This window comes from Tiliqua scincoides, chromosome 8, assembly GCF_035046505.1.
Source record: "Tiliqua scincoides isolate rTilSci1 chromosome 8, rTilSci1.hap2, whole genome shotgun sequence".
Classification (NCBI taxonomy): Eukaryota; Metazoa; Chordata; class Lepidosauria; order Squamata; family Scincidae; genus Tiliqua; species Tiliqua scincoides.
This window is the reverse complement of record NC_089828.1, coordinates 42211217-42236687: the sequence shown is the minus strand read 5'-3', so window position 1 is coordinate 42236687 and position 25471 is coordinate 42211217. Positions and strand designations below refer to the sequence as shown.

Below are 25471 nucleotides of genomic sequence, written 5' to 3'. Positions count from 1 at the left end.
GACCCATAGGTGGCCCTAAGGCTTCTGTGAAGCTAATTATTTTTACTTACCTCCTATTTGCCTTTGAGTTGCTCCCCCACCATAGGATGCAGCACATGCCTTTCGGGGCACGGCTGCTTCAGCGCTGGGGGATGGGATTGGGCTGCGAGTGTCATCAAGGAGCTCTTGTGTGTTCAGAAGCAAGATTTTTCTCTATGGAACTGTGGTTGGACATGGACAATAGTTTTAAGAAAATTGAAAGGGGGCCAAGAGAGGCTTTGATATGGCACACACAACCATTTCTTTTGTCCAACTGTCACGTCTGGTCAAACTAGTTTTGTAGGTTTTGAAAACAACATGAAAAGTCTGCCAAATCTATTTGGCCAGGAATGAAAGTGAGATGAACTTACTGTACTCATTACTTGCTTGTACCCTAGAAATACAACATTCCTTTTTCCTTTCAAGTCTTCTATCCCAAGTCAGTGCTTGAGAATGGGAGAGTCTGGCCTTTCCTCTGATAATATAAACATCACTTACCTCCAGGATGAAATCAGCAGCATCGTGTATTACCATTACAAGTGAGCCAATACGGGTGTAGTTGGCGCAGTATGAGTAACAGATAAGGAAGATGGTGATGACATGGTGGACAATTTGTTCCAGGAAGTCCTGTACAGGTGAGAGAGAAGATGACTGTTGTAGTGTTGGGAATACAAAGGGGATCCTGTCCCATCCAGAATAGGAACTAAATAATACCAACATTTAAACTGTGCTTTTCGTGTTCAAAGGGGCTTAAAGGAGCTGCACTGCTTGGCAGCAGAAATGACACAAGTGTTGGCCAGCCGATTCCCACGGCACTTGCACAATTGCATTACCGCACAGCAGGAATAATTGCACATGCTAAGTCATTAAATATTGTGGTTTAAGTACTTGATGCAAAAACGTGATATTCCTACAGTAGAAGCGTTGCTTTGATAGGCGATAATGGGGCTGCTTCCACACTAGGGCCATTCAGTGTTGCTAAGGCATTGCTTATTCACAATGGGCTCAAAGGGTAAAAACAGAGGTTCCATTTAACATTTCACAGTTATATGGTCATATTATTTGATTCATACTCCATCTTTCTCCCCGAAGGGCACCTCAGGCCTAGAGCATTCTATTAACATACTACCAGCTAATATAACCATGGGCCCATGGTTAGTGGTGAATGAATAATTAATCCTGGTTAACATAACCATTCCCCATTGACAAGAAGCCTCCATAATGTTTATTCACAAATCCATTCGGCAAGTTCCTGGAATACTAATCAAACATTTCTGTCTTCCAGGTTCTGCCACTTTCATTGTTTCTTGCATTTGGGAAATTAGTAATTAATCACCTCTTCATTAGTCAGCATCCCTTTCCCAAGGGGATGGTTGGGGTTGAATGGTCAATTTCCTTGCTTTTTTCCCTTCTTTACCATGTTAGGCTGCAAACCTAACCACACTTTCCTGAGAGTAAGTCCCATTGAACAAAATAGGACTTACTTCTGAGTAAACCTGGTTAGGATCGTGCCCTTAGAGCCCAATCCTGGGCTCGCTGTGCCGGCTTACTGTTGATGCGCACTGTCGCAAACGTGCCATAAGGCACATTTGCGAGACTTACCGCCGGGTGAGCGCCCGTGCTAGTCCAGTGCAGACTGTACATAGCTCTGAAAAGCCTCATTAGCTCTCCACTTGTGCAGTCTGAACAGGCCAACACTGCAGCTGTGCTTTACTACAAAAGCAAAACAAAAACCCATCACATCACAAGAAGGAAACACAGAAAACGAAAAAATTTGATAATAACACTGTAAAAAAATGTGTGAACAAAGGAGGCCTCTGATTCCAGAGCAAAGGGCTATTGGGGAAGCAATTTTGGCTCTTTGGCAAATATGAAATGGCTAGACACGCATTGTGCAAAAACTGGGTACAATGCCAGCCAAACTGGAAAAGTTTTATACTGGTGTGTTTGAAGCCAGGCATTGCGTATGTGTAGATGTGCTTAACTCCCTTAGGCAGCAATCCTAACCTCACTTTCCTGGGAACAAGTCCCACTGAACACAATAGGACTTACTTCTAAGTAGACCTGGTTAGGATTGTGCCCTTAGCAGAGAAACTGGGTTGCTTTCGCACAGAATGGAAGCTCTGCATTGTGCCCCTCATTTATCCCCTTCCTGCCACTATAGACCTTTCTCCTCACCTTCCGTTTCACGTCGAAAGGCAGCATGACGACCAAGGAGAGGTAGAAGGAGAGCTCCAGCATGTAGTAGGCAAATATGGAAGACATGAGTGGCTGAAATACAAATAAAGAAATGGTGGAGTTATTCTGCCAGTCTGTCCCTGGAGACCATTTGAGGAATTGCCTCTAGGAAGTAGTAGTAAGGGATGCCCATTTCATTCCACCTGTCTGCCTCTGCTACTCCTCCCTCAATTTGAAAAGAGAGAAAAGAAGAGGAAATGCGGAGGTCAGAGATGGGCCAGAGTGGAAGAGAAGGACAAGTGGCTGAGGCTGCCAGTGGTTGCTGGTGTGTGGCTGAGGAAGGAGGGCAGCATATTGTGTGCTAGAATATGGTTGGGTACCAGGAAGGTACCCTGTTGCCCTATTGCCAATTTTGAAAGCTACAGCTGGGGAACCAGGGCAAAGAGAACTGCCACTTCTCTGTTAGAGGAAGAGGGGTATTCCTGACCCTTTGGGAGATGCCCTTCCCACCACTAGGAGGCAGGACGAATCCACAGTGTCGTCTTCTCCTGTTACCCTGCACATGCCCAATCTCATCTGATCTCGGAAGCTAAGCAGGGTCAGGCCTGGTTAGTACTTGGATGGGAGACTAGTTGGGAATACTGGGTGCTGTAGGCTTGTACTATAGTCTTTCGAGACTGAAGGTTGCCAACCACTTCTCCTGCTGTAGAGGACATCTTGCTCCCAGACTGGCCCTGCCCCTGCTAGGGCAAGAATCAAATCCTCCAGCATTTTAATGCTGGAGCTCAGCATTTTTCTTTACCACTTGTCTTCTCCTCTTCTTCCTTTCTCTTCACCTTTTTCTCCCCCTGCCTCCCTAGTCAGAGCTTAGCTTTGACACAGCAAAGGAAGAGGTTTTTGATGGGTAGCTCTCCAGGACTGCCCGGGGGAGAGATGCAGCAGGAGGAGACAGTGCTTTGGATTGGCCACACCTTCTAGGGGTGGGAGGGATATCTCCCAAAGGGTCAGGAATGCCCCCCCTTTCTCTCCCCAGAACAGAAAGTATCAGGTTGGAAATTCCCTTTTTCCTGCAAGAGCCATTGCCCACAAAGATAGCAAGACATACCCCCCCAACTTCTGAGGAGCTCTATTTTGAGGCAACCTAACAATTATGTCTAATAAAAACTAATAGACCTGACTGCTGTGAATTTACGTAACTCTGTATGAACATAAGAAAGGCCTGGGTCGATTAATTAGATCTAATCCAGCATCATGAATTCAAATAGGGGCCATGATCAGTATTCCCAATAAGCTCACAAACTGAGCAGGAAGACAACAGGCCTGTCTCATTATTAGCCCTGCCCCCTCACATCACTGGCACACAGAGGATGTCTCCTCTCTTACAGCAATTATCTTGCCTGAAAGACATGTTAAAGCAGAGAATCTGGCTTGCATCCTTCACACTCTCCAGCAATTTCTAGAAAGCAATTACATCCGTGTTTTGCAAATAGTTTTCTAAATGCAACTGGGGCAGAGCCAGCTGGTGCTCAAATGGGCAAGTGGGGACACTAGAATGGCTCTCTCCCCACCTCAGATGGATTGTCTTTTTTCACTTTTGGCATCTGCTCTTCATTGCAACAACTTGAGCAATTGCAACAACTTGAGCAACTTGACGCAATCCTGGGGATCGCTTCCCTGCCCTTGCCCCTCCCCCACCCCTTACAGGGACGGGGGAAGCGTTACACCTGTCGTGTCGCAACCAACCAGTTTGAGAACCACTGTTCTAAACTATTGGCAGCTGCCCAACTATCCAGTCCTAGTTTTAATTTTTGGAAGAAAACAACTGTACCTGCTATTGTGGATTGGTTTTATTGAGCATTAAAGTAATGACACAGGTAATATATATTATATATTCTGTATATAGTATTATACAGAAATGGTACAGAATTAGCAGGACAGAATGAATGTATACAGTTATACATATGACCAGCTTTTAGAAATGCTAGATATCAATTTGATATTTTGCGATTTTAGTCCTGTTCGTTTTGTTCTCCTTACTTTTTTATGTTTGTGTGATGTTTTTTTTTTTTTGAGCTCTTGTATCATTTGTAACTTTGTATAAAATAAAAATCTGGGTTTGAAAATTTGGTCAATTTCGCTTTTAGAAAGGCCAGAGTCATGTCAATTGTCAGTTTTGCATGTGCAATATAATGCAAGCAGGCAGGTCGGTTTCCACTGACTATTTTAAGGATTTCTCAGCTGCTTACCTGCTGCGGGTACCCGATCCAGCATTCACGATTGTCCCAGAACCAGGGTTTCTGCAAGGAGATACATGTCTTTTTTTAAAAAAAAATGCACATTGCTCAACTACCCCATTCATTCACTCTCGATAGGAGATGATGGCAGCTTAAAAGCATTTTATGGCACCAGGTTGGAAAGTAACTTTGTTCTAAAGATTGGGGGGGACACAGGACAGGACGAGACTCAGTGATGCCCATTGTCAGGTTTTTCCTTCCTCCAGACTATTCTCTCTTCTTCTCCCAAATTCTTTTGATTAAAAAAAGAGAAGTACCCAATCTTGGGGGGGGGGGGGGATAGCCAGCAAGCCCTAAGCAATTGTTTGAGGGCACACGGTCCATTTAACTTGCTAAAACAATACAAGACTAAGTCTGGTCAATGCCCAGGTGGGTGACCGCCATAACAGAAGAAATGTGGGATATAAACATAACAAATAAAAACAACCCAGGTGGTTGACATTAGTCACTGATCTTTGAAATGGGGTAAGGTCTTCGTACTCACGTCATATAAGACAGCAATGCCTGTACAGAAGGCAGTTAAATAAAAGACGAACCTCCAGCTGAAAAGCAAACAGAGAAACATAGATCAGGGCTTACTTGGAGCAAGGGGAAGAGGCAGGCATGCACAGGGCAAGGCAAGCGGGTCATTTCACAGGCCATCGCAACTCTTTGAAAGTGGAATAATTGTTTCCCTCTCTTATAACACTAGAACTTAGGGTGTTGCACAGTGAAACATGATGTGTGGCAGACAAAAAAATACCTCTTCACATAAGACATCAAGTTATAGAATTTATTGCAACAATATGGGACGACGGCCATTAGCTTAGCTAGTTTTAAATCTGGTGCATCAAACATAAGGTTTGTGGGTCAGGCGCAGCCCGTGGATGCTCTTAATCTGGTTCACATGACAATTGGACTCCCCCAGCATTTCCATTTAAGCAGCTAGCTTCTGTCAAGGATTTGGGAGGAGAGAGAGAAGGAGGCTTCAGAAGGCGAGGAAGGGGCAGACCAAGAGGAGTGAGAGAGGGAGACACTATTAAGGTGCTGGGAGAGTCTGATTATTACACAGAGCACCCTTTCAGCAGCTCTGCTTCTGCTAAGGCACCACTTCGCAAAGCAACTCTCAGCTGCCAAGCAGAAGGGGCACTGCTGAAAGGACGGTGTCTGTGATGGGCTCTCCCATACCTTGAAAAGTATGATCAAGATTTGCACATCTTGATTACTCAGGTGCACAGAGGACAAGAACAGTGGACCCGCCTTGTTTGCGGGATCCATGGTTTTAACTATCTGTGGTTGCTGGGGTCTGCTTAAAAGTGTTTTAAAAAGTCAAAATCAGTCAGAAAATAGCCTTTCCTCCCACAGTCCTACAAAACAGTGCCATCTGTTTTAACCCCTGCTAATTGGGTAAGAGGCACTTTTTCAAGTGGGTGCTCCTTTTTTTTAGCAGGGGGAGAGTAACTGGCCCACCTCACCCCAGCACTGTCTGTTCCAGTGGCTGTCTGCTAGTATTCCTTTGCATCTTTTTAGATTGTGAGCCCTTTTGGGACAGGGAGCCATTTAGTTATTTGATTTTTCTCTGTAAACCACTTTGTGAACTTTTAGTTGAAAAGCGGTATATAAATACTGTTATTATTATTAATTATTATTATCATCATCATCATCATCATCTGCAGGGCATTCAATGGTGCTCTGGAAATCACTTCCAGGTTGCGCTGGAGCAAGCCCAGGCCAAGGGTCATGCGACTAAAAGTGGCTTCCATTGATCTAGTGCATCCTGTTTCCAACAAAAGCAGAGTTTAATTTTGTAAACTTTGAGAAATACAATCTTAGGTTGCAATCCTATACAGTGGATTACCCAGCAGTAAGTCCCACTCAATATATTGGGGATTACTTCTGAGTAGACATGCATTGTGTTGTCAGTTATGGGGGAAATGCAAATTTAAAATCTAAGATCTGAAAAATAAGATCTTCTCTGCTCTAGCTGTCCCCAAGTTCTTCTCCACACTAGTTCAAAGGAGATCCCACTACCACACCCTTCATCACCTGGCTTCACAGAACTTCTTAGTTAAACTGGGCCGGTCCTGGTTCTGACGGTATCGAAACCATCGCTCCACCTGCCTAGGTTGTAGGTCGCACTGTTTGGCCAGCCCAATGAGCTCATTCTGTAAAGAAGAGATTACAAGCCAAGGTGAGACAAACCACCACCACCCTACACACGTAAAACCAAGAAGGTGCAGAGCTTCCACCAACTCATGAAAAAGCTAAAGGGACATTCCAAGTCAAACTCCTCCTGCTGTTCCTAAATGCTTAGGTTGTTCTAGGTCTGGGATATGGTTTGTATGGGTCAGATTGACCTATCTAGGAAAGTACAGGAAGGAATCATTTGTTTATTCAAAAGGGGAACCTATTGATTGCTTCACACATTTTGCTTCCTTAAATGTTACACCAATTCCTGGGTATATTTGGAGTGCCGATTCCAAAAATGGCATCCGTTTCACCCTCTCACGTCTAGTTTTGGAGACATAGCATAGCCTCTTTAGTGAATGGTGCCTGAACCATTCACTAATGAGGCTATACTATATCTCCAAAACTAGACGTGATAGGGCAAAACGGAAGCCATTTTTGGAATCGGCACCCCAAATTCACATCAAACCACCATAAAGTTTGGGAAAAACTTTTCTGACCCTCAATTTTGTAGGCCTGTGTTATAGCAGTGCCTCCAAACTCCAGCCTGTGGGATGGATCAAACATGCAGGAATAATCATTCTGGTGCAATGCAGTAGTGGCAAAGCCTTACTGTTCTGCCCCGCAGTCACCTTTCTTTGTGCTAGATCATTGCAGAACCTCATACAGGGGAGCTTCTTCCCTGGGAAGTTGAGTTGCACAACCTTCTGGGGCAATATGCAGCAGAATGACTCCCTGACGCAAGGCTCTGCAAAGATCAGGCACAACGGAAGGAGGCTGGGGGGCAGAACGGAAAGGCTTCACCTTGCTGTGCCACACCCAGGATTATTCTGGGCTATGGTTTGGAGATCACTAAATTATAGGGATGACAAATTCAGGATGCCTGTGAATTGCTAATAATTTTTTTTAAGAGGTGGGCAAAGAAACAATATTATGACCCATTGAGGGGTCATATGGCAGCGTTAACTGGCTGCCAACATAGCAGGGTCATTTGTAAGAGTGGACAAGTTCGGCATCTGGTCTCTTTGAGTTCTCTGCTCCTTTCTCTTTGTTCTGTACCTGCCAGCGCTCAACAGCTGTTAGACACCGTTCTACAAGTGCCAAACAATTGCCAAGGGAAGAGCAGGGGAGTCGCAGTGCGTGTGCATATATGCACTCACCTGTTTGGGGCTCCTGTTGCGCGTAGTATAGAAAGCTTCCAGCAAAGGGTTTGGCAAAGCTTTCCTCCTAATCTTCTCCCTCAGTCCCATCTTTTGGCTCAGGGGCTCAGCCACAGTCCTTCAAAAGAGCACAAATGAAGTCAGCAGGCAGTCTAAGCAGGCCTAAGCCCCAGTACCTCTTTTGTCTACCCTGCCATAATGTGCAGCAGGCGCTTTCAAACCCTAGCAACTCCCATCAGTAATGCAGGCATCTAATGCCTCGAACAAATCAGAACAGATGCAAGTACCTAAAGCCTTGAAGAAGTGGTCCCTTGATTCAGTCTCAGCAGCCAGTCCACCCTGGCTCTGAGCAAGAGCTCAGGTGTAGCCAGCTCCCTGCTCTTTCCAGCCTCCCCTCTTCCAACCAAGGAGGCCCACTGCAGCAGCATCTCCTCCAAGCTGTACAGTCTTGGGGGGGGGGGTGAGATACTACCATGGCCTACAGAAGGCCTATCCCACTTCCCTTATTCTGAACAGCCTCAAAGGATTGTTCTGAAAATGCTTCCCTCATTCCTTGAGGGCCTCACGGTGCTCATCTATCACGTCATGTGTCTTCACACATAAATGTGGGCCCTCTTTATCTGCAGGTTCAGAATCCATGGATGTGACTTGGTATGGGTTCCAAACCCACGCTGGAGGGCCTCACCTGATCTCCCCGAAGCATAACATATATATAAGAACATAACATAAGAACAGCCCCACTGGATCAGGCCATAGGCCCATCTAGTCCAGCTTCCTGTATCTCACAGCGGCCCACCAAATGCCCAGGGAGCACACCAGACAACAAGAAGACCTGCAAGGCCTCCTGGGAATTGTAGTTAAGAACATAAGAACAGCCCCACTGGATCAGGCCATAGGCCCATCTAGTCCAGCTTCCTGTATCTCACAGCGGCCCACCAAATGCCCCAGGGAGCACACCAGATAACAAGAGACCTCATCCTGGTGCCCTCCCTTGCATCTGGCATTCTGACATAACCCATTTCTAAAATCAGGAGGTTGCGCATACACATCATGGCTTGTAACCCGTAATGAATTTTTCCTCCAGAAACTTGTCCAATCCCCTTTTAAAGGCGTTCAGGCCAGATGCCATCACCACATCCTGTGGCAAGGAGTTCCACAGACCGACCACACGCTGAGTAAAGAAATATTTTCTCTTGTCTGTCCTAACTCTCCCAACACTCAATTTTAGTGAATGTCCCCTGGTTCTGGTGTTATGTGAGAGTGTAAAGAGCATCTCCCTATCCACTCTGTCCATCCCCTGCATAATTTTGTATGTCTCAATCATGTCCCCCCTCAGGCATCTCTTTTCTAGGCTGAAGAGGCCCAAACGCCGTAGCCTTTCCTCATAAGGAAGGTGCCCCAGCCCCGTAATCATCTTAGTCGCTCTCTTTTGCACCTTTTCCATTTCCACTATGTCTTTTTTGAGATGCGGCGACCAGAACTGGACACAATACTCCGGGTGTGGCCTTACCATAGATTTGTGCAATGGCATTATAATATTAGCAGCTTCTGATCATGTCCAGGAGGCTTTCTGAGGAGGCCACACACTGCCTCCTCATATAAAGGTACTTTTGGTTTTTGCTAAATCAGAAGTGCCTGTCAGAAGGTCCAACTGTGCATTTCATTCTCCGTGGATACCAAGTACCTACTTTATTCATTGAGAACTGGTGTAGCCTAGTGGATAACAAACTGAGCTGTGGATCAAAGACTTCCCCAGCACTGTTCCCTCTGCTTACCTATAATAGATTCCCCCCTCCCCCAAGCAGCTGGAAGAAGTTGCCAGTGCTTCACTCTTCCTCTGCCCACTGAAGAAGAACCAGGCACTGAGTGGAGATCATTTAAAAAAAGTGCTTGGAACAGCCAGATCTGAGTACAGATCACTGATAAAATTCTTTCTACACTTCACTACACTATGCAAATTCTTTTTAAAAAGTCTATAAATGCCTTGCTTAACCTGCAAACCTATAAACATTTACCTCAGAGCAAGTTCCCTTGAACTCAATGGAACTTCATTCTGAGTAGACATGCATAGGATTCAGCTCTTAATTATCCAATAAGAACAAGTCTGCTGGGTCAGATCAAAGACCCTTCTTGTCTTCTCCTTCCCACAATGGCAAGGCAGGTGCTCTAGGAAGCCCAGTCATCTATTGGTCATCCTTAGCATCAGGTATCCAAACAAACACTGCCTCTGAACATGGAGGCTCTAGTTGTTGATACCAAGCTCATATTTAACCCACTGAAATGAAGCCATACTTGCCTTTCAAAGATAAACCGGGCAGCAATTAGCAGAAGAGTAATGGGGACACTGACCAGGAGGTGCTGGGGCTGAGGATAGCGAATCTCCTCAGTCTCTTTCATGTCCTCCCAGGTATACCCCGGAGGCATCCAATATTCATCCCGCCAAAACCATGATGTCACGAGCAGCGTCATCCTAGAGAGAACAGAGAAGACAGTGAGATGAGGCAGTGTCTTCACCAAAGAGAAACAGAGCTGGAATATTAAGTATGCAAGAGGCTGGGTAACACAGATATCCTCAAGGAGGTAGGACTTTCCAAAATAAAAAGGCAGAGGAGTTAACAGTGGAAAAATATATCTCTGCCCCTCTGTGTGCCTCCACCCTTTTGCACAAGTCATGAAAACGAGCACATAAAACAGCCAACCAAAATAGTTTCCCCCCCAGCAAAGTCAGTTTTTTTTTTATTTATCACATGCCCTTCTTCCAAGGAGCTCTGAGTAGAAAACCTTGTTTTCCCCCCCTCTCATCCTCACAACAACCCCATGAGGGAGTTTCAACTGAGAGACCGTGACTGGTGCAAGATCACATAGTGACAGCTCAATCCTATGCATGTCTACTCAGAAGTAAATCCCATTATAGTCAATGGGGCTTACTCCCAGGTAAGTGTGGATAGGACTGCAGCCTGAGATTCATGGCTGAGTAGGGTTTTGAGCCCAGGTCTCAAAATTTAGCTGGGATCTGAGGAATAGTGCCACACTTATTGAGCATCTCAGAAAGGCTGTAGAATTTCCTTCCTTAGAAGGTTTTGGGAAAACCTGACAGCAACTGTTACCCTGCACATGCCTGATCTTGGAAGCTAAGCAGGGTCAGGTCTGGTTAGTACTTAGATGGGAGGCTGCCTGGGAATACCAGGTGCTATAGGCTTATACCATAGTCTTTCAAGACTGAAGGTTGCCAACCATTTTCAAGACTGGAAAAATTTTTTAGTTAGCCAGAAGTCAGGAGTGGAATGCAAAACAAGGCAAACCAGAGGAATAATAAAGGAATGCAATGGAGGAATCTGTCACTCCTGGTTGGAATGGGAAATACCATGAGGCTATCTAGCCATTCCTCTTTTACCCAAGGCTAAATATTTTCTCTCTGAACAAGCCACAGCAGATGCCTACCTGAATCTCCCAAGGAAGGGAATTCCATGGCTTTCCTAAAATGCTCCTTAATGTGGCACTATTTTCCAGATCTGTGTGAACTGGGTGTTAAATGAAAATTCTGTGCTAACTCCACACCAAAGCCAATGGAATTCTGCAACCTGAATGCAGAAGATCCTGGACATTGCTTCAGAGCACATCAGTGCCAGCAGTTGAAGCTTTCGTGCACAATCCTAATGCTGTGGAGAGGGAATGTCTGAAAAGGGCTAGAGCATCAATTTCTTCCATGCGGACTGAACTCAGTTGCTTACCAAGTGATTTTTGACTGAGTGGAGCACCTTCTTTGCTGGTGTTCTAGGAGAAGCTTTAACACCAAATAGGGATAAGGTTTTATTTACAACAGTGTAAAAGACAATCTCAGATAGCAGGGATGAAAGCAGACTTTTGGAGAGGTGCTACCAGTCAAGCATAGATGGCATTGAGCTAGATAGACCAGAAGTCTGACTCAGGCAGCTTCAGATCATTGCACACTCCCCACTGTGGTAAGAAGTTACAGCATAATGCTGTTCAGGTTCGGCAACAGAATCTTCCAGTACTGTATTTAGTAATACCCACTAGGTGCAATCAAGAACAAAAAAACGTCTTTCCATTTTAGAGGTTTTGCTAAGTTTTTTTTTTAATGTTTTAATCTCTTTTTTAAATCTATTCACTTTTGCTAACTTTTTAAAACAAAAGAAAGTTTTTCCTACTTGTTATGTTTTGTCTTCCCATGGTGGCAGTCAGTCTTTAAAAAAAAAATTTCCCCTGACAATGCTACCTTGTGGGGCATATGGGAGATTTAAAAAAATAATAATAATGAAGGGTTTTCTAAAAATATGGGTTTTCTAAAACCAGGGCCTCACATTTGATGTCATTTGTTCTGTGGCACATTCATTGTGGAACAAATGAGATCCCATTCATATTCAGTTCTGTTTGTCTTGAAAACAAATGCACATGCCTAACAAATAAAATATACAAGGAGAGTACCATGTGGAGGTAAGAAGCATGCACACTCCTACCAAGCAATATTTGCTACCTCTCATCAGATCCTCAGAAAGGAGGCCCCTGAACCTGCACTTTAAAGTGTCTTCAACTCTTGCTCTCTTTTCCACACTGATATATTCTTTGTACACACAGTTTTCATCAATCTCCTCCCTTTAGTCTGAGGATACGTCATCTACCCTAAACTGCAATGGCTTTCCCCGTGGCAAACATTCCAGAGAATTCTCTGTACTCAGATCATCCCCTAACTCCCATTTTAGAGACTCCAATTGGCCCATTAAGGACCATTATATGCTTCTGTCAAATTACAGACCCTGATCAGGTATAGCTTTATGTCAAATCCGCATCGTGAGTTCTTCCACTTCTGGCCTGTGTCAAAAGATGTACACATACATTACATGTAGGAAGTCCCAAGTACCATTCCTGTTATCTCTAATTAAAACATTATCTCTCATAGCAGGATTGTGAAATAGAGGGAATCCTGCTGAATCAGATCAACAACCACCTTGTTCAGACTCCATCTTTCCACAGCAGCCAGCCAGATGCTTGTGGAAAGTCCACAAGCAGGTCTAACATGCTTCGCATCCAGAACAAGAACTCCAGCTCAACTGAATCACACCAGGAAAGCATCAGAGGCAAGCTGAGTTGTTCCATTACAAGCCACCACCAAAGTCTCATGAAACAGGAACACACTGTGAACATGTACAAGTGTCTGTGGTCACCACCATGGAACCAGAACCATGCATTTTGAGTTAGGGAGAATGGTTTACAGACCAGCCAATATGACTGTCAAGAAAGTTTAGACCTCTGCACTTCTGTTATGTTCTCGGTCAATTCCCCCAACTTACCTGCCCAGTACAGTTTTGGAACTTGGTTCTCCCAACCCTGCCAGCAAGCAATCTTTGCTTAAATCAGTCATTCCCAAACCATGTGCGGCAAAAGAACAGGCAGTATGCCACAAGAAATGAATTAACAGAACTGTGCATTGATTTTTGGAGTGAATGAAACGGGATACAGATGGGCCCAATTTGTATTTGGTTCTACTTGCTTTGAAATGAAGGTGTCCAGGAAATTTGGAATAAATGGGAACGTCAGTTTTGTAACGCCCATTTGGCACCATTTAAAAAAAAATAAAGTATAAGTCCTAATTACACCTACGGGCTCCCAACAAGAGCCCCTCCATTGCAGCCAATTCCTTGTGCTGCCATTTTAATTACCCAGATTCCTATGTGGTAATGATGCTACACCCTGGAGTACATGGCTAGTTAAACGAATACCTACTAGTAGGAGCTATTGTTGCAAGTAAGATTCACTATCTATAGCGATATAAAACAGAATGAAAACAAGTTACATAAGAATGAAATAAAACAAAAATGCACACTAAATTAAATGAAAACTAAAACAAAAAAGATTTTTTTCCTTGCACATGCCTGTATATTAATTTTGATTCAGGTATTCCGAGAGCCCACAACACCAGTTACCTACTGCATTTCTGCTGGATGGATCTCTCTCTCTCTCCTAATTAGTTTCCAAAGGGCAGGTCACCCTGCCCTATTGCTGCATAAGGTTTGATGGGATATACCAATTTTTTCTGATTCAAAAACACACTTGAATTACTCTTCCTCAGAGGAGTTTCCTCTCTGAATGAGTTGCTGTTTTGGTCTTCCCCCTGCCAATCAGGAAGAAGCCCCAGGTCAGCACATCATGCTAATATAGAAGGGGGGTACAGGGGGAGAGCTCTCCTGAAACCAGGAAATTTTTCGAATCACATAAAGTCCCCCCCCCCCAGTGCAACAGAGTAAAGCATGCCTTCAGTTTTAATTTAAAAAAAAAAGTGGCGGTGGGAGGTGGAGTGGCACTTAAGAGCTGTTCAGGAATCACTGGCCTAGAGGAATGAGAGATAGATTTCTTCTGCTGGCTTCCTTAGAGGTGGATTTACAAGCTTTGAGTCACTAATCCTGGCCTCACTCCAAATTTCCAGCTTTATTTTGGAACATCAGTGGCACTACAGCCAAGCCCAAAGGAATTCCTTCCCCCCCCATTCCCTTTGATTCCTTTGCCATCAAGATATCATGTGGTGCTCAGTTTCCTCAGTTTGGTGCTCAGTTTCCCTCACCCCTCCATTCTGGTTCCTCTTTGACAGTTTTCTGACCCATGCGCTTTTGTTCCTTGTTCACTGATGCCTCTAACTTCTGACTCAGAATTTAAAAATGTATGGCACGACATCGTCTTGTTGAGGAAAATCTGAGGAGGTCAGGAGGATGTGTCTCATCCATTCTGCCCAAACGCAGGTCAAGTCCTGTTAAGAATGGCTGAGGCAATGTAGCTTAACTCCTACTGGGCACATTTCCCTGGCACAAGGCCCACTGAAATGAACATGAGCTGCACAAGAGCATAATGACATTTTGCAAACATTACAGTTCTTTTGCAATACCTAATGGTAGAGCGTAGAGAAACCTACCCTTTTCCAGCTCTTCTAGGGGAGAAAATTTTAATGTTTCACCCTCTGGTTTCAAAACAACCTTGATAGGCTTGATCATTGGGTCCATACCAACAAGAGGAAATTCACTGGAGACAAATTTAAACTCTGGCATGTAGGTACAAAACAGAGGTACATGTAGATGATGGGGGAAAGCTACCAGCATATGGAAAAAGAATATAGGTGTCTTAGAGCCCAATCAAATCCTTCCCCCCCCGCCCCCCTGTAAAATGGGTGAAGCTTCAGAGGTAAAAGGGGATTTAAATACCCATTCACCTCTGTAATCCTCCTGCTTCACAATGGGTTTCCTCAGACCTGCACGAGCAAAATCGCTGGTGCAAGTCCAAAGTGAGAAAGAGGGCAGGGAGGTCGCAGAAAAGGGGAATAGGATTCTGCATGCACCATTGCTACCAGGTCCACCTCTTGTCCCCCTGCCCTACTTCACCTCCTCTCCACCTCTGCCTCTACCTTACCTGCTCCAGCGAGTTTAAGTAGCTCTGCCAATGGACTGGGAGGTCTAACCCATCTCACAGAACACCACTCCTTGTTGACACCAACAAGACACCTGCTGTAGTGAAACTGTCCTGCTATGTTGTAAAGCCCTGTGTGCACCAACCCAGTCCTTGATAGAACTGGGCTGTTAGTGGGCCACAAGTAGAACATGAGCCAATAATGTGATAGGGCTGCAAAAATAAAGATCATGCAATGCTGGACTGCATTATTAGAGGCAAGGAGTCCAGATAATGAGAACAGTTCCACTCTACTCTATTCCCCTTTGCCTGGCCTGACCACCAGCCAAGGCACGTCTGTCTACTCACGAGTAAACGCAACCGTGAAGCTGCTTTGCTTTTCATGGGGCTCAACAGACTCGCAGCAGGGAGGGGGGACCACCTTCTTGGGTGTTTTGGGGGGCTGCATTCATTGGATCAGGACCATTCTGGTGTCGTTGGATTCCTCTCAGCCTGCCCTTTCCGATGGACTATGGCAAGCACGTCTACTCGCGAGTAAACGTGCAATACAGCTCACTTTCCATAGGGATCCATTCATTTTTTCTTTCCGGTTTTTTGGCCATAACTTTTGAACAAAAGGAGCGATTTCAATTCTGTTTTTTGCATTGCACTCAGCTGGAAATTCCTCATCCAATGGTGTATGGCATGACAGGGTAGCTCCTAATGCCACGATGTTAGTGCATCACCCCCTGGCAAGTCACCTGGTGTGGCTTGCACACACCCCCCCCCGAGCAACGTCACTGTTGGGGCACCTAGGAGACACCTCCAGACTCTTTTCTGTATTTCCTACACCAGTACTAACCATTGTGCAAGGGGAAAACAGTGTGTGGTATGCCATTTTGCTACATAGAGGTGTGAGCAATCTCTACACCGCCAGCACTTTGATTGGGGAGCCAATGCTGAAAACATGCTCCTTGGTCACTTGGTGTTTGCTAAGAGTTTGGTCTTTGTGTAGGAAATTGCACTGTTGGAAGTGGCCCCAAGAGCGGCAGGCCAGGCTTTGTTCCTTGGAGCAGAGAGAATAAAAGTGAACCCGAGGAAGGCTGCTCGCCAAATTCCCTTTTTGGTCCCTTGTCAATATAAATTCTAGTCTTATCCGCTCAGCTGTGGCTGGCAAGCTCTTTGCTCTCACTGCTTAGAAGGATGCAGGATCTGCAAATATCAGACCCACAGACTAGACTTGGCTGGCAAGAAACTTAAGAATTGCCCTTCTGGATCAATCCCAAAATGTATTTATTTAAAAGATTTATATCCCAACTTCTCCTTCCTACAAATGTGAGATGCCCAAGGTAGCTTAGAACTTTTATTAAGTTTTATAAGAACTTAATAAAAAGCATCAACACAAATACAAATTTAAAGGCATAAAAACATCCTGCAGAAAGAGTAGCACACATAAAACAGCAAAAATAAAAGAGAGAAGCTCAACTTAGTCCAGCATTCAACACTGATCAACCAGCTGCTCCTGGGAAGCCCACAAATAGGGCATGACGACCCTTCCCCCCACTGACCTCCAACAACTGGTATAGACTGTCTTTTGAGTCCAGAGGTTCCATTTAGCTATCACGGCCTATAGCTTCTGCTTTCCTCAAAATACAGTCATTCTCTCCAACATTCTATTAATAAGCCTTCCATCCAAGGAATTAGAAAGATCACAAATGCTCCATGAGCACCTCAGTCTGGAAAGGGAAAGAAGCAGGGCATGCACACACACACAGGCTCACACCTCCGTGCATCAAAATGACATACCTGTTTATATGCATACAGTTGCTCCTTGGTATCTGCAGGGTGGGGGGAGGGTCAGTACCCAGACACCCCCCCCCCCGCCACAGACATCAAAACCTGCAGATACCAAAATGAAATTCGCAGGTTGGGGCCATCAGAGAACCATCTGAGAACCTCTGGATGCTACCATAACAGCATTTGAAGGTTTAACAGAAAACTTCGTTAAAACAGAAGGTTTAGCGAAAAACTGGGAAGTGCCTTTCACAAGGCTCTGGCAGGCCTTCTGAGACATGGGGAAGCCTGCTTCAGAATGTCTCCCTTCCAACGCAACTGGAGGACTCTTCCAGGTCGTGTCTGGGAGGTACAGCGAGGCCCTCCTGATCTCCACAGTCTCAATTCACAGGTCCCAAACCTACTGATAAGGAGGGCCAACCTGTACGTGCATCTATCTGATCTTTCCACATTCAGTCAAGAACATAAGGAGAGCCCTGCTGGATCAGGCCAAAGGCCCATCTAGTCCAGTTTCCTGTATCTTACAGTGGCCCACAAAATGCCCCAGGGAGCACACAAGGCAACAGACACAATCTGTGTCTCAGTGCCCTCCCCTGCATCTGGCAATCAGAGACAGCCTGCCTCTAAAACCAAGAGTTTGCATATACCTACTATGACTTGTAACCTGTAATGAACCTTTCCTCCAGAAATTTGTCTGATCCCTTCTTAAAGGCATCCAGGCAAGATGCCATCACTACTTCCTGTGGCAAAGAGTTCCACAAACTAATTACATGCTGGGTAAAGAAATATTTTCTTCTGTCTCTCCTAACTATGTTGTATCTTTTGTATTTTGTATCTTTGTTGTACCTTTGTCTGTCTTGTTGAATTGCTGGTGTGGAATAGCTGCTAAGAAGCTTTGACTCTTGAGTCTAACCTGATCCAATATCATTAGTCACTCTTTTCTTTCAGCTATAACAGGGGTCTCTAAACTTTTTGGCTGAAGGGCTGCATCAAATATCTGGCATGGTGTTGAGGGCCGGAAAAAAAAATTAAATATACAATTTAAATAAATACATTAGAGATGGAACTTAGATGAACGACTGAAATGAATGAATGGGCTCAAATGTCGAGGATTTCTCCAAGCACCAACATAGCCCAAGAAATAACACACACACACTTAAATGGACCCCCATTCTCCCACCCCACAAGCACAACTCTGGTTGTGTTTGGTCAACTGGGCCAGAGGCTGTCGGGATCAGAGGCTGGCTGCGGGCTGAATAGAGGCACTCTGCGGGCCTCATCTGGCCCCTGGGCCAGGGTTTGGAGACCCCTGAGCTCATTGGCTGTATAAGACTGCTCACATTTATAGAGCCTGTTGTAGGAATCACTGAGATAATACTTGTGAAGCACTTTGAATGCTAGAATGTAACATATATAAAGTGTGTTCGTGTTCAGATATTGATGTTATTCCTTTATATCATTTAAATCCAAACATCTGAGTCGGGCAACATAGCAAACTCCCCTCCACTGTTTCCAGGGAAATCCTACAGATGCTGTTACTATAGAAATGAGGCCGCAAGGAGGGGGAAACGTGTTTTGCCAGTGGTTTTGGTAGACTCTGCGTGGTTTATTTAAAAGGTCAACTCTCATTACAATGCATTGAACATAAAACACTGCTGAATGGGGGGGGGGTGTCAGCGAAGGAAGAGTCTTCCCAGGGGCTTTCTTGCATTGAATCTAGGTTGCGAGGCACATTTGGCAGAAGTCTGAACTTGCTGGCGTTGTAAAACATCCAAGGTCAATAACAGCAGTGAGGAACACAGAAAGCTACCTTACGATGAATTAGATCAGGGGTGCTCAATAGGTGGATCGCGATCTACCGGTAGATCGCGAGGCAAAATGAGTAGATCGCGGAATGCCGACCCCCCCCTTTCAGGTGCCTCTGGGAGGAAACGCCGGGAGTAAGGCCCATTGTACTCAATGGGGCTTACTCCCAGGTAAGTGTGGCTAGGATGGCAGCCTCACAGCCTAATCCTAGGCATGTCTACTCAGGAGTAAGTCCTGTTATACTCAGTGGGGCTCAAGGTACACCAACATACATTGTACACATAAATGTTATATGTTACGATGGCGCGAACATTGTAAAAAAAACTCTGGTAGATCTCCGGGCTTTGCTGGGTTTCAAAGTAGCTCTCGAGCCAAAAAAGTGTGAGCACCCCTGAATTAGATAATTGATCCATATAGCTTAATATTATCTACGCTGACCAGCATTCGGCTCTCCAGGGTTTCAGATATTGTTGCAGAGCTATCTGGAGACGGTGTCAGAGGCCGAATACAAAGCCTTTTGCATGCTAAGTGTCATGCGCTGCACCATGGAGCTCTAAGCACATGTCACCCATCATCTCTTGTTTGCCTTCTAGCATATGCTAAGCAGTATACTGCTTCTGAACATGGAAGTTCCATTACTTAATGTGAACACAGGACCCTGCTGTATATTGAGCCAAACCGCTGGTCCTCCACTGACAATCAGGATTCCATACCAATTGGCTGTGGCTTTTCAAGGTTTTGGGTGAAGCTAGGCGATCTTTCCCAGAACTACCAAGAAACGCCAGGGGCTGAACACAGAATCTTCTGTATAGGAATGTATATACCTTCTACAGAGACCAGTTGTTCCAACTACGGCTTCATTCACAGATGAACTTGAGGTGTGAATCTTGCTTCAACAGTTCTGGTTACCAGCAATTTCTTCCTAATAGTTTTCAGTCTTCCTTCCAATTTCTTCTTTTCTCATTAGGGTTGCCAACATTTTGGCCAGCCCTTGCTTCTGTGCCCTAAACAGCAACTTGATCAACAGGTATTAGTAGCTGATTCATTCTATTTGCAGAACCTGGAAAGACATCAGAGGGGCACTACATGCTGGCAACCTTCAGTCTCGAAAGACTATGGTATCGTGCTCTGAATGGTGGTTCTGGAACAACATCTAGTGTGGCTGAAAAGGCCAATTTGGGAGTGACAATCCCTTCCACACTGGGAGCAAGTGCAGTCCCTGGTCTGACTCTCTGGCTATGGGCCTTCCTTCTTTGCCTCAGACTGTTGGCCAAGTGTCTCTTCAAACTGGGAAAGGCCATGCTGCACAGCCTGCCTCCAAGCGGGACGCTCAGAAGCCAAGGTTTCCCACTTGTTGAGGTCCACTCCTAAGCCTTCAGGTCCCTCGTGCAGATGTCCTTGTATCGCAGCTGTGGTCTACCTGTAGAGTGCTTTCCTTGCATAGAGGAGATCCTTTGGGATCTGGTCATCATCCATTCTCACGACATGACCGAGCCAACGCAGGCGTCTCTGTTTCAGCAGTGCATACATGCTAGAGATTCCAGCACGTTCCAGGACTGTGTTATTTGGAACTTTGTCCTGCCAGGTGATGCTGAGAATGCGTCGGAGGCAGTGCATGTGGAAAGCATTCAGTTTCCTCTCCTGTTGTGAGCGAAGAGTCCATGACTCGCTGTAGTACAGAAGTGTACTCAGGACGCAAGCTCCCGAGCTAAACAAACGCATCGGTAAAGCAGCTACCACGTTTTCCAGACTCACAAAGAGAGTCTGGTCCAACAAGAAGCTGACAGAACGTACCAAGATCCAGGTCTACAGGGCTTGTGTCCTGAGTGCACTTCTGTACTGCAGCAAGGAGCACTACATATATGATCTATATTCCCAGCTCTTGCGGTAAGCAGCCAGAGATTCACATGCTTCATGGGATAGCCTGAAACATGTTCTGGAATCCTGGAAGTTGTATGGTCTCATCCTACAGACTTAGTGAGAATGTAGTCAACTTCTGCTCTTATTCTATTCAGGCCCAGGTTAGACATTGCAGGGAGGTACTGTTAAAAGGTGTTTGGAAGTGCCTCTTTTTACTTTTTTTTAAAACCAACAACAACAACAAAAACTAACTATGGGGAGTTATACAGTTATAGTTATCAACTATCCCTGATTGGGATAGTGGCATGTGGGAAGGAGAAGTAAACTCCCTCAGTGCAGCTCTTTAGCTCCCCATCCCCACCCCTAAAACTGCTTGTTTCAAATAAATCTACAGAGCCAGAAGGACCAATTTCCTTCAGTTCCCAGGACTCTGTTGAAATAGTCAAGATTGGATAAAGCATGGTAGTTGCAGAAATGTGCACCAACACTGGTGGCGTACTTTTGAAGGGGAGGAACTACTCCTGTGAATTTGCCAATTCCCTGACCAGTTGCACCAAAAAGAAATAAAAAACAGAAATGGAACAGGGGCAGAATATCTGTGTGGCAGATGCCTATGTGAAACAGAGGAAAAATCATGAAAGGGAGCTGTGCCCGTTAATAATGAGCAAAGAGACATCATTCAGGAAGAAAGACTGCAAAGTAAAAAAAAAAATAGTCATTTCTAAATAAGAACAATTGTGAGTAAAAGACTAAATATTGTGTGTCAGGTTCACTGGCCGCCTCCATGATGGACCTCCTCCCATACCAGACCATACAGAATAAATTACAGTATCATATGCACAGCCTAAATGCAGTGGCATCACTAGGGTTGATGTAACCCCCTATTAACTTGATTTATTTTAATATATAGCCGTACAAGTCACCCAACCAATCAGTAACCAACCAACAAACAGTGGCCATGGCCAACTTGATGACACAACTGAATAAGAGTTCTAGCCCTTAAAAAAACAAACAAGCCTCAAACTAAACACTGAATTCCATCAGCAACTTCTACAATGTGCAAAAATGTTCTCGAACTTGGCATGCAAGGGACGAGGTACTATATCTGGAGTGAGGTGTTGGCTGCTACCTCTGTGGTTGCTCACAAGCCGCTTTCTGGGAAGAGAGGACAACTTCTACCCTAGTGGCATCTTTTGTATTGACAAAACACTCTAGCCTCAGACCTCCCAGGGAGGCAGGCGTCACAGTGATTCATCAGACATCACTTACATGTTATATAAACACATGAGGGACCCCATCCCATAGGTAGAAGTTTTCCTGTGTTCCCAGGAGCAACCACAAGACATAATAACCACACTCCTCCCCATCTGCTGTACCAGGGGTGTCAAACACAAGGTCCATGGGCCAGACACAACCCACGGAAGCTCGTCATCCAGCTGATGTGATAATGGGGGGTCTCCCAGTGCCGCCCTTTCAGCAGCGCCACTTCTACCAAGGCTCTGGAAAGGACAGGCAGAATAAGGCCTCAGAAGACAAGGAATGGGGAGGGGGGAAGGGGCAGACCGAGAGAGGGAGATACTACCAAGGTGCTGGGTGAGCCTAATTATCACACAGGCCACCCTTTTGGCAGCACCACTTCTGCTGAGATGCCACTTTGCAGACCACTCTCAGTTGTTGAGCTACAACACTGAGGCTGGAGTGGCACTGACGCCCATGGGATAATTGGGCATCCCCTTATCTGGAAAATACGATCAAGATCTGCACATTTTTGTCATTTGCAGCTAATGAATTTCTACGCAAGATCAAAGTGCTTATTTCTGGTCACATTCTTAACACCACCTACTACTTCAGGCTGCAAACGGGAAGAAATGACTTCCATGAAATAAACCAGCCCACCTGACTGAGGACTAAGCCTAGAGTTTTTCTCCTTGATGTGCTAGTGCAGTTTTTGGCAGGAGGGCCACATCGTCTCTCTGAGACTGTGTCGGGGGCCGGGGGGGGGGGGGAATGAATTAATTTACATTTAAAATTTGAATAAATTTGCATAACTTTACATAAATGAATATATTAAAGATGAACATATGAATGAATGAAGTTCTTGCAATGGCTCAAGGCCTATAAAAGGCCTTGCACAAAGCAAGGCTGGCCTTTCCTTTGCTGCTGTTACTGCATCACAGACGTGAAACAACAAGCAGTGGAGGGAGCCCTCATCCCACAGCTCACATGAGAGGTCAAACAATTGCCCTCACACTGAAAGCAGTTATGTCGGGCCAGTGTGGGCTCCAACAAATCTCTGGAGGGCCAGAGGCTCATTGGAGACTGGCGGCTCCCTGAGGGCCGCATTGAGAGGCCTCGAGGGCTGCAAGTGGCCCCACGGCCGGGGTTTGGGCACCCCTGTGCTAGTGCTATAAAGTGAGCCTCACTTTAGAGAGGAGTTTGCTGTTTCTAATGTGGCGACACCAGCATTATGGTAACGAATTACGGGAACGTCTTTCAATTGTTTTGAAACTGAGCACAGGATTGCCCTCAAAGGGATAACACAGCTAAACAGTAAGAGAGGAATTATCTATCCACGGTGTTATCTCAAGATACCTTGCTTGGGGTTGGCAACTCCAAGTTCCTGAAGTGAGCCATTTTACTTCTCCAACACTATGACAGTTAACCAGAAATATCTGTGTCATTCCCCCATCTTGTATCTTGCTTCATCAGCCACATGGGGCAAAGTTATGCTATGCTGAAAACTGGCAACACAACAAGAGATGCCACTGGGCAAAGTGAAACATTTTGAGTGCAATTAACCCCCCCTCCACACACACACACACACACACACACACACGGGACTTTGAGGTTTGAAACATGAAAAATAATTGCAAAGAATTACTGCCTCTGAACATGTGCACCATTATTGCTCTGCGATTGCTTGCTATCAGACTAAATTAGGGGTGGGCAAAATCAGCCTGTGGGCGTGCCAAATCTAGCCCACAGGGAGCCCCCAGTCCGAGACTGTTGGAACCTGTGCTGGCCTGTGACTGCTGGTCGTGACCGCAAGATGTGTGCTTGCAGGCTGAGTTAGAGCAAGGCCTTTTATAGTCTCCATGTGTTTTCTGCTTTTCTCTGGGCAATGTGGGGGGGGGAGGGCTTCTGAACAACTTATGTCTCCATGTGTTTCTGGTTTGGTCTGTACGTTTTCACTGTGCAAGAGGTATGTGGCAAATAGTTCATAGTTCTCATGTGGTTCTACATGCCTGTACTTTAGTTCTCATATGTATTATAAATAAGCTCAGTAAAATTCATTCAACTGTTACCCTGCACATGCCTGATCTCGTCTGATCTCGGAAGCTAAGCAGGGTCAGACCTGGTTAGTACTTGGATGGGAGACCGCCTGGGAATACTGGGTGCTGTAGGCTTATACCATAGTCTTTCGAGACTGAAGGTTGCCAACCAAAATTCATTCATTCATTCATTCATTTCTAATGTATTTCCAATATATTCACTTATGTAAATTTATTCAGATATGAAATGTAAATTAATTCCTTTTTCCCCTGGCCCCCCAACACAGTGACAGAGAGATGATGGGGCCCTCTTGCCAAAATGTTTGTCTACCCCTGGACTGAATCAAAGAGAGGAGCTTATGCGAGAATCCTGTAGAAATTGAGCAGAGGTCCTAGAAAAATGCAATAAGAGAAAAAGCATGTGCAGAGTACCTTTACTTTGACATTAAGACATGGAGAGCACATTACTAACATGATTCAGAGACTGCAGGAAATAGCCTCTGAACTTTACACTTGTTGCAGCTGCACCACTTACAACCTCTAGCAAGTCATTCTGGAACTTAAGCAGAGTGTTCTTAACAAAATCCTACTGTGTGGCAACTCTCCGTGATAGGTGCCAGTATGAAAATGAGAATCCTTTATGCATATGATTCAGAGGAAAGATAGCAGAGCATTAGCATTTCAGAGCTGCATTTCGTGGACTTTCAGTCAAATTTTTAGGGGATTTATTCTCTGCATTGGAATAACCCCACCACCACACACGTACACAAAGCATTACAAACAAGGGGACACACATTCCTAATACTACTGTAAATGACAAAGTAGATACTCAGCTGTTAGGACTTTCCAATTTAAAAATACTGTCACGCTTCTATGGTAAAAGGGTCTATGCCTACCCCAATATGTCACTACCTGCTGCCTGGTAAAAAGCATAATGACATCTCCCCGCTCCCAGATCTATTTTTGCCAGACAATCCACTTAGTCAACCATAATTTGAGGATCAGAGGCCTTCCATGCAAATTGAGTACAACGGTTGAGAAAGAGGTTTAAGAGCTCTGAGCAGAGTCCTCACAAGAATAGCTGGCTCTTAATCTCATCCAGAAAGGACGTACAACATTTCCAGGATGAAGGAAGCTTCAAGTAAGGTGGTAGAGCACTATTCCTTCACAATGCAGTTGGGACAGAAGCCATCTTTCACGTAAGATTTCAGAGCTGGTGTAGCATAGCGGCTAAGAGATTAAGCAAGGAATTGTGGTTTCCTTGGTTCAAATATCTCCTTTGCCATGAACTGCTCACTAGGTAGCCTTAGGCAGCTACTTTCTCTCAGCTCCTCAACTACTATCAGGGATAATTGGGCAGGAGGTCTGGTCTAGAGGGTAGAGCCTCCATTTGCCTGAAGATTAACATCCACAAGGTTGCCAGTTCGAGGCCACCGGCACCGTGCGACCTTGAAGCAGCTGGCAAGCTGCAGCTGAGCTGTTCCATCTGCTCGGAGCGTGGGAGGATGGAGGCCAGAATGTTAAACCAGATCGG

The 25471-nt window shown here is 45.2% G+C and overlaps 1 protein-coding gene and 1 pseudogene across 1 annotated transcript in view; one reads left to right on the top strand and one right to left on the bottom strand.

Moving 5' to 3' along the window:
* The window catches only part of CERS4 (ceramide synthase 4), a 49158-nt gene that overhangs the window by 4378 nt on the left and 19309 nt on the right, over positions 1-25471 (bottom strand). The window contains exons 2-8 of the mRNA XM_066635617.1: positions 10113-10286; positions 7817-7934; positions 6516-6634; positions 4975-5032; positions 4443-4493; positions 2197-2289; positions 517-645 (exon numbers count right to left, since the gene is read on the bottom strand). Coding sequence (XP_066491714.1) covers positions 517-645; positions 2197-2289; positions 4443-4493; positions 4975-5032; positions 6516-6634; positions 7817-7934; positions 10113-10285 — 741 coding nt within the window. The 5' untranslated portion in view covers position 10286. The remainder of the gene's footprint in view (positions 1-516; positions 646-2196; positions 2290-4442; positions 4494-4974; positions 5033-6515; positions 6635-7816; positions 7935-10112; positions 10287-25471) is intronic.
* LOC136659753 (5S ribosomal RNA) lies at positions 23956-24072 on the top strand (annotated as a pseudogene).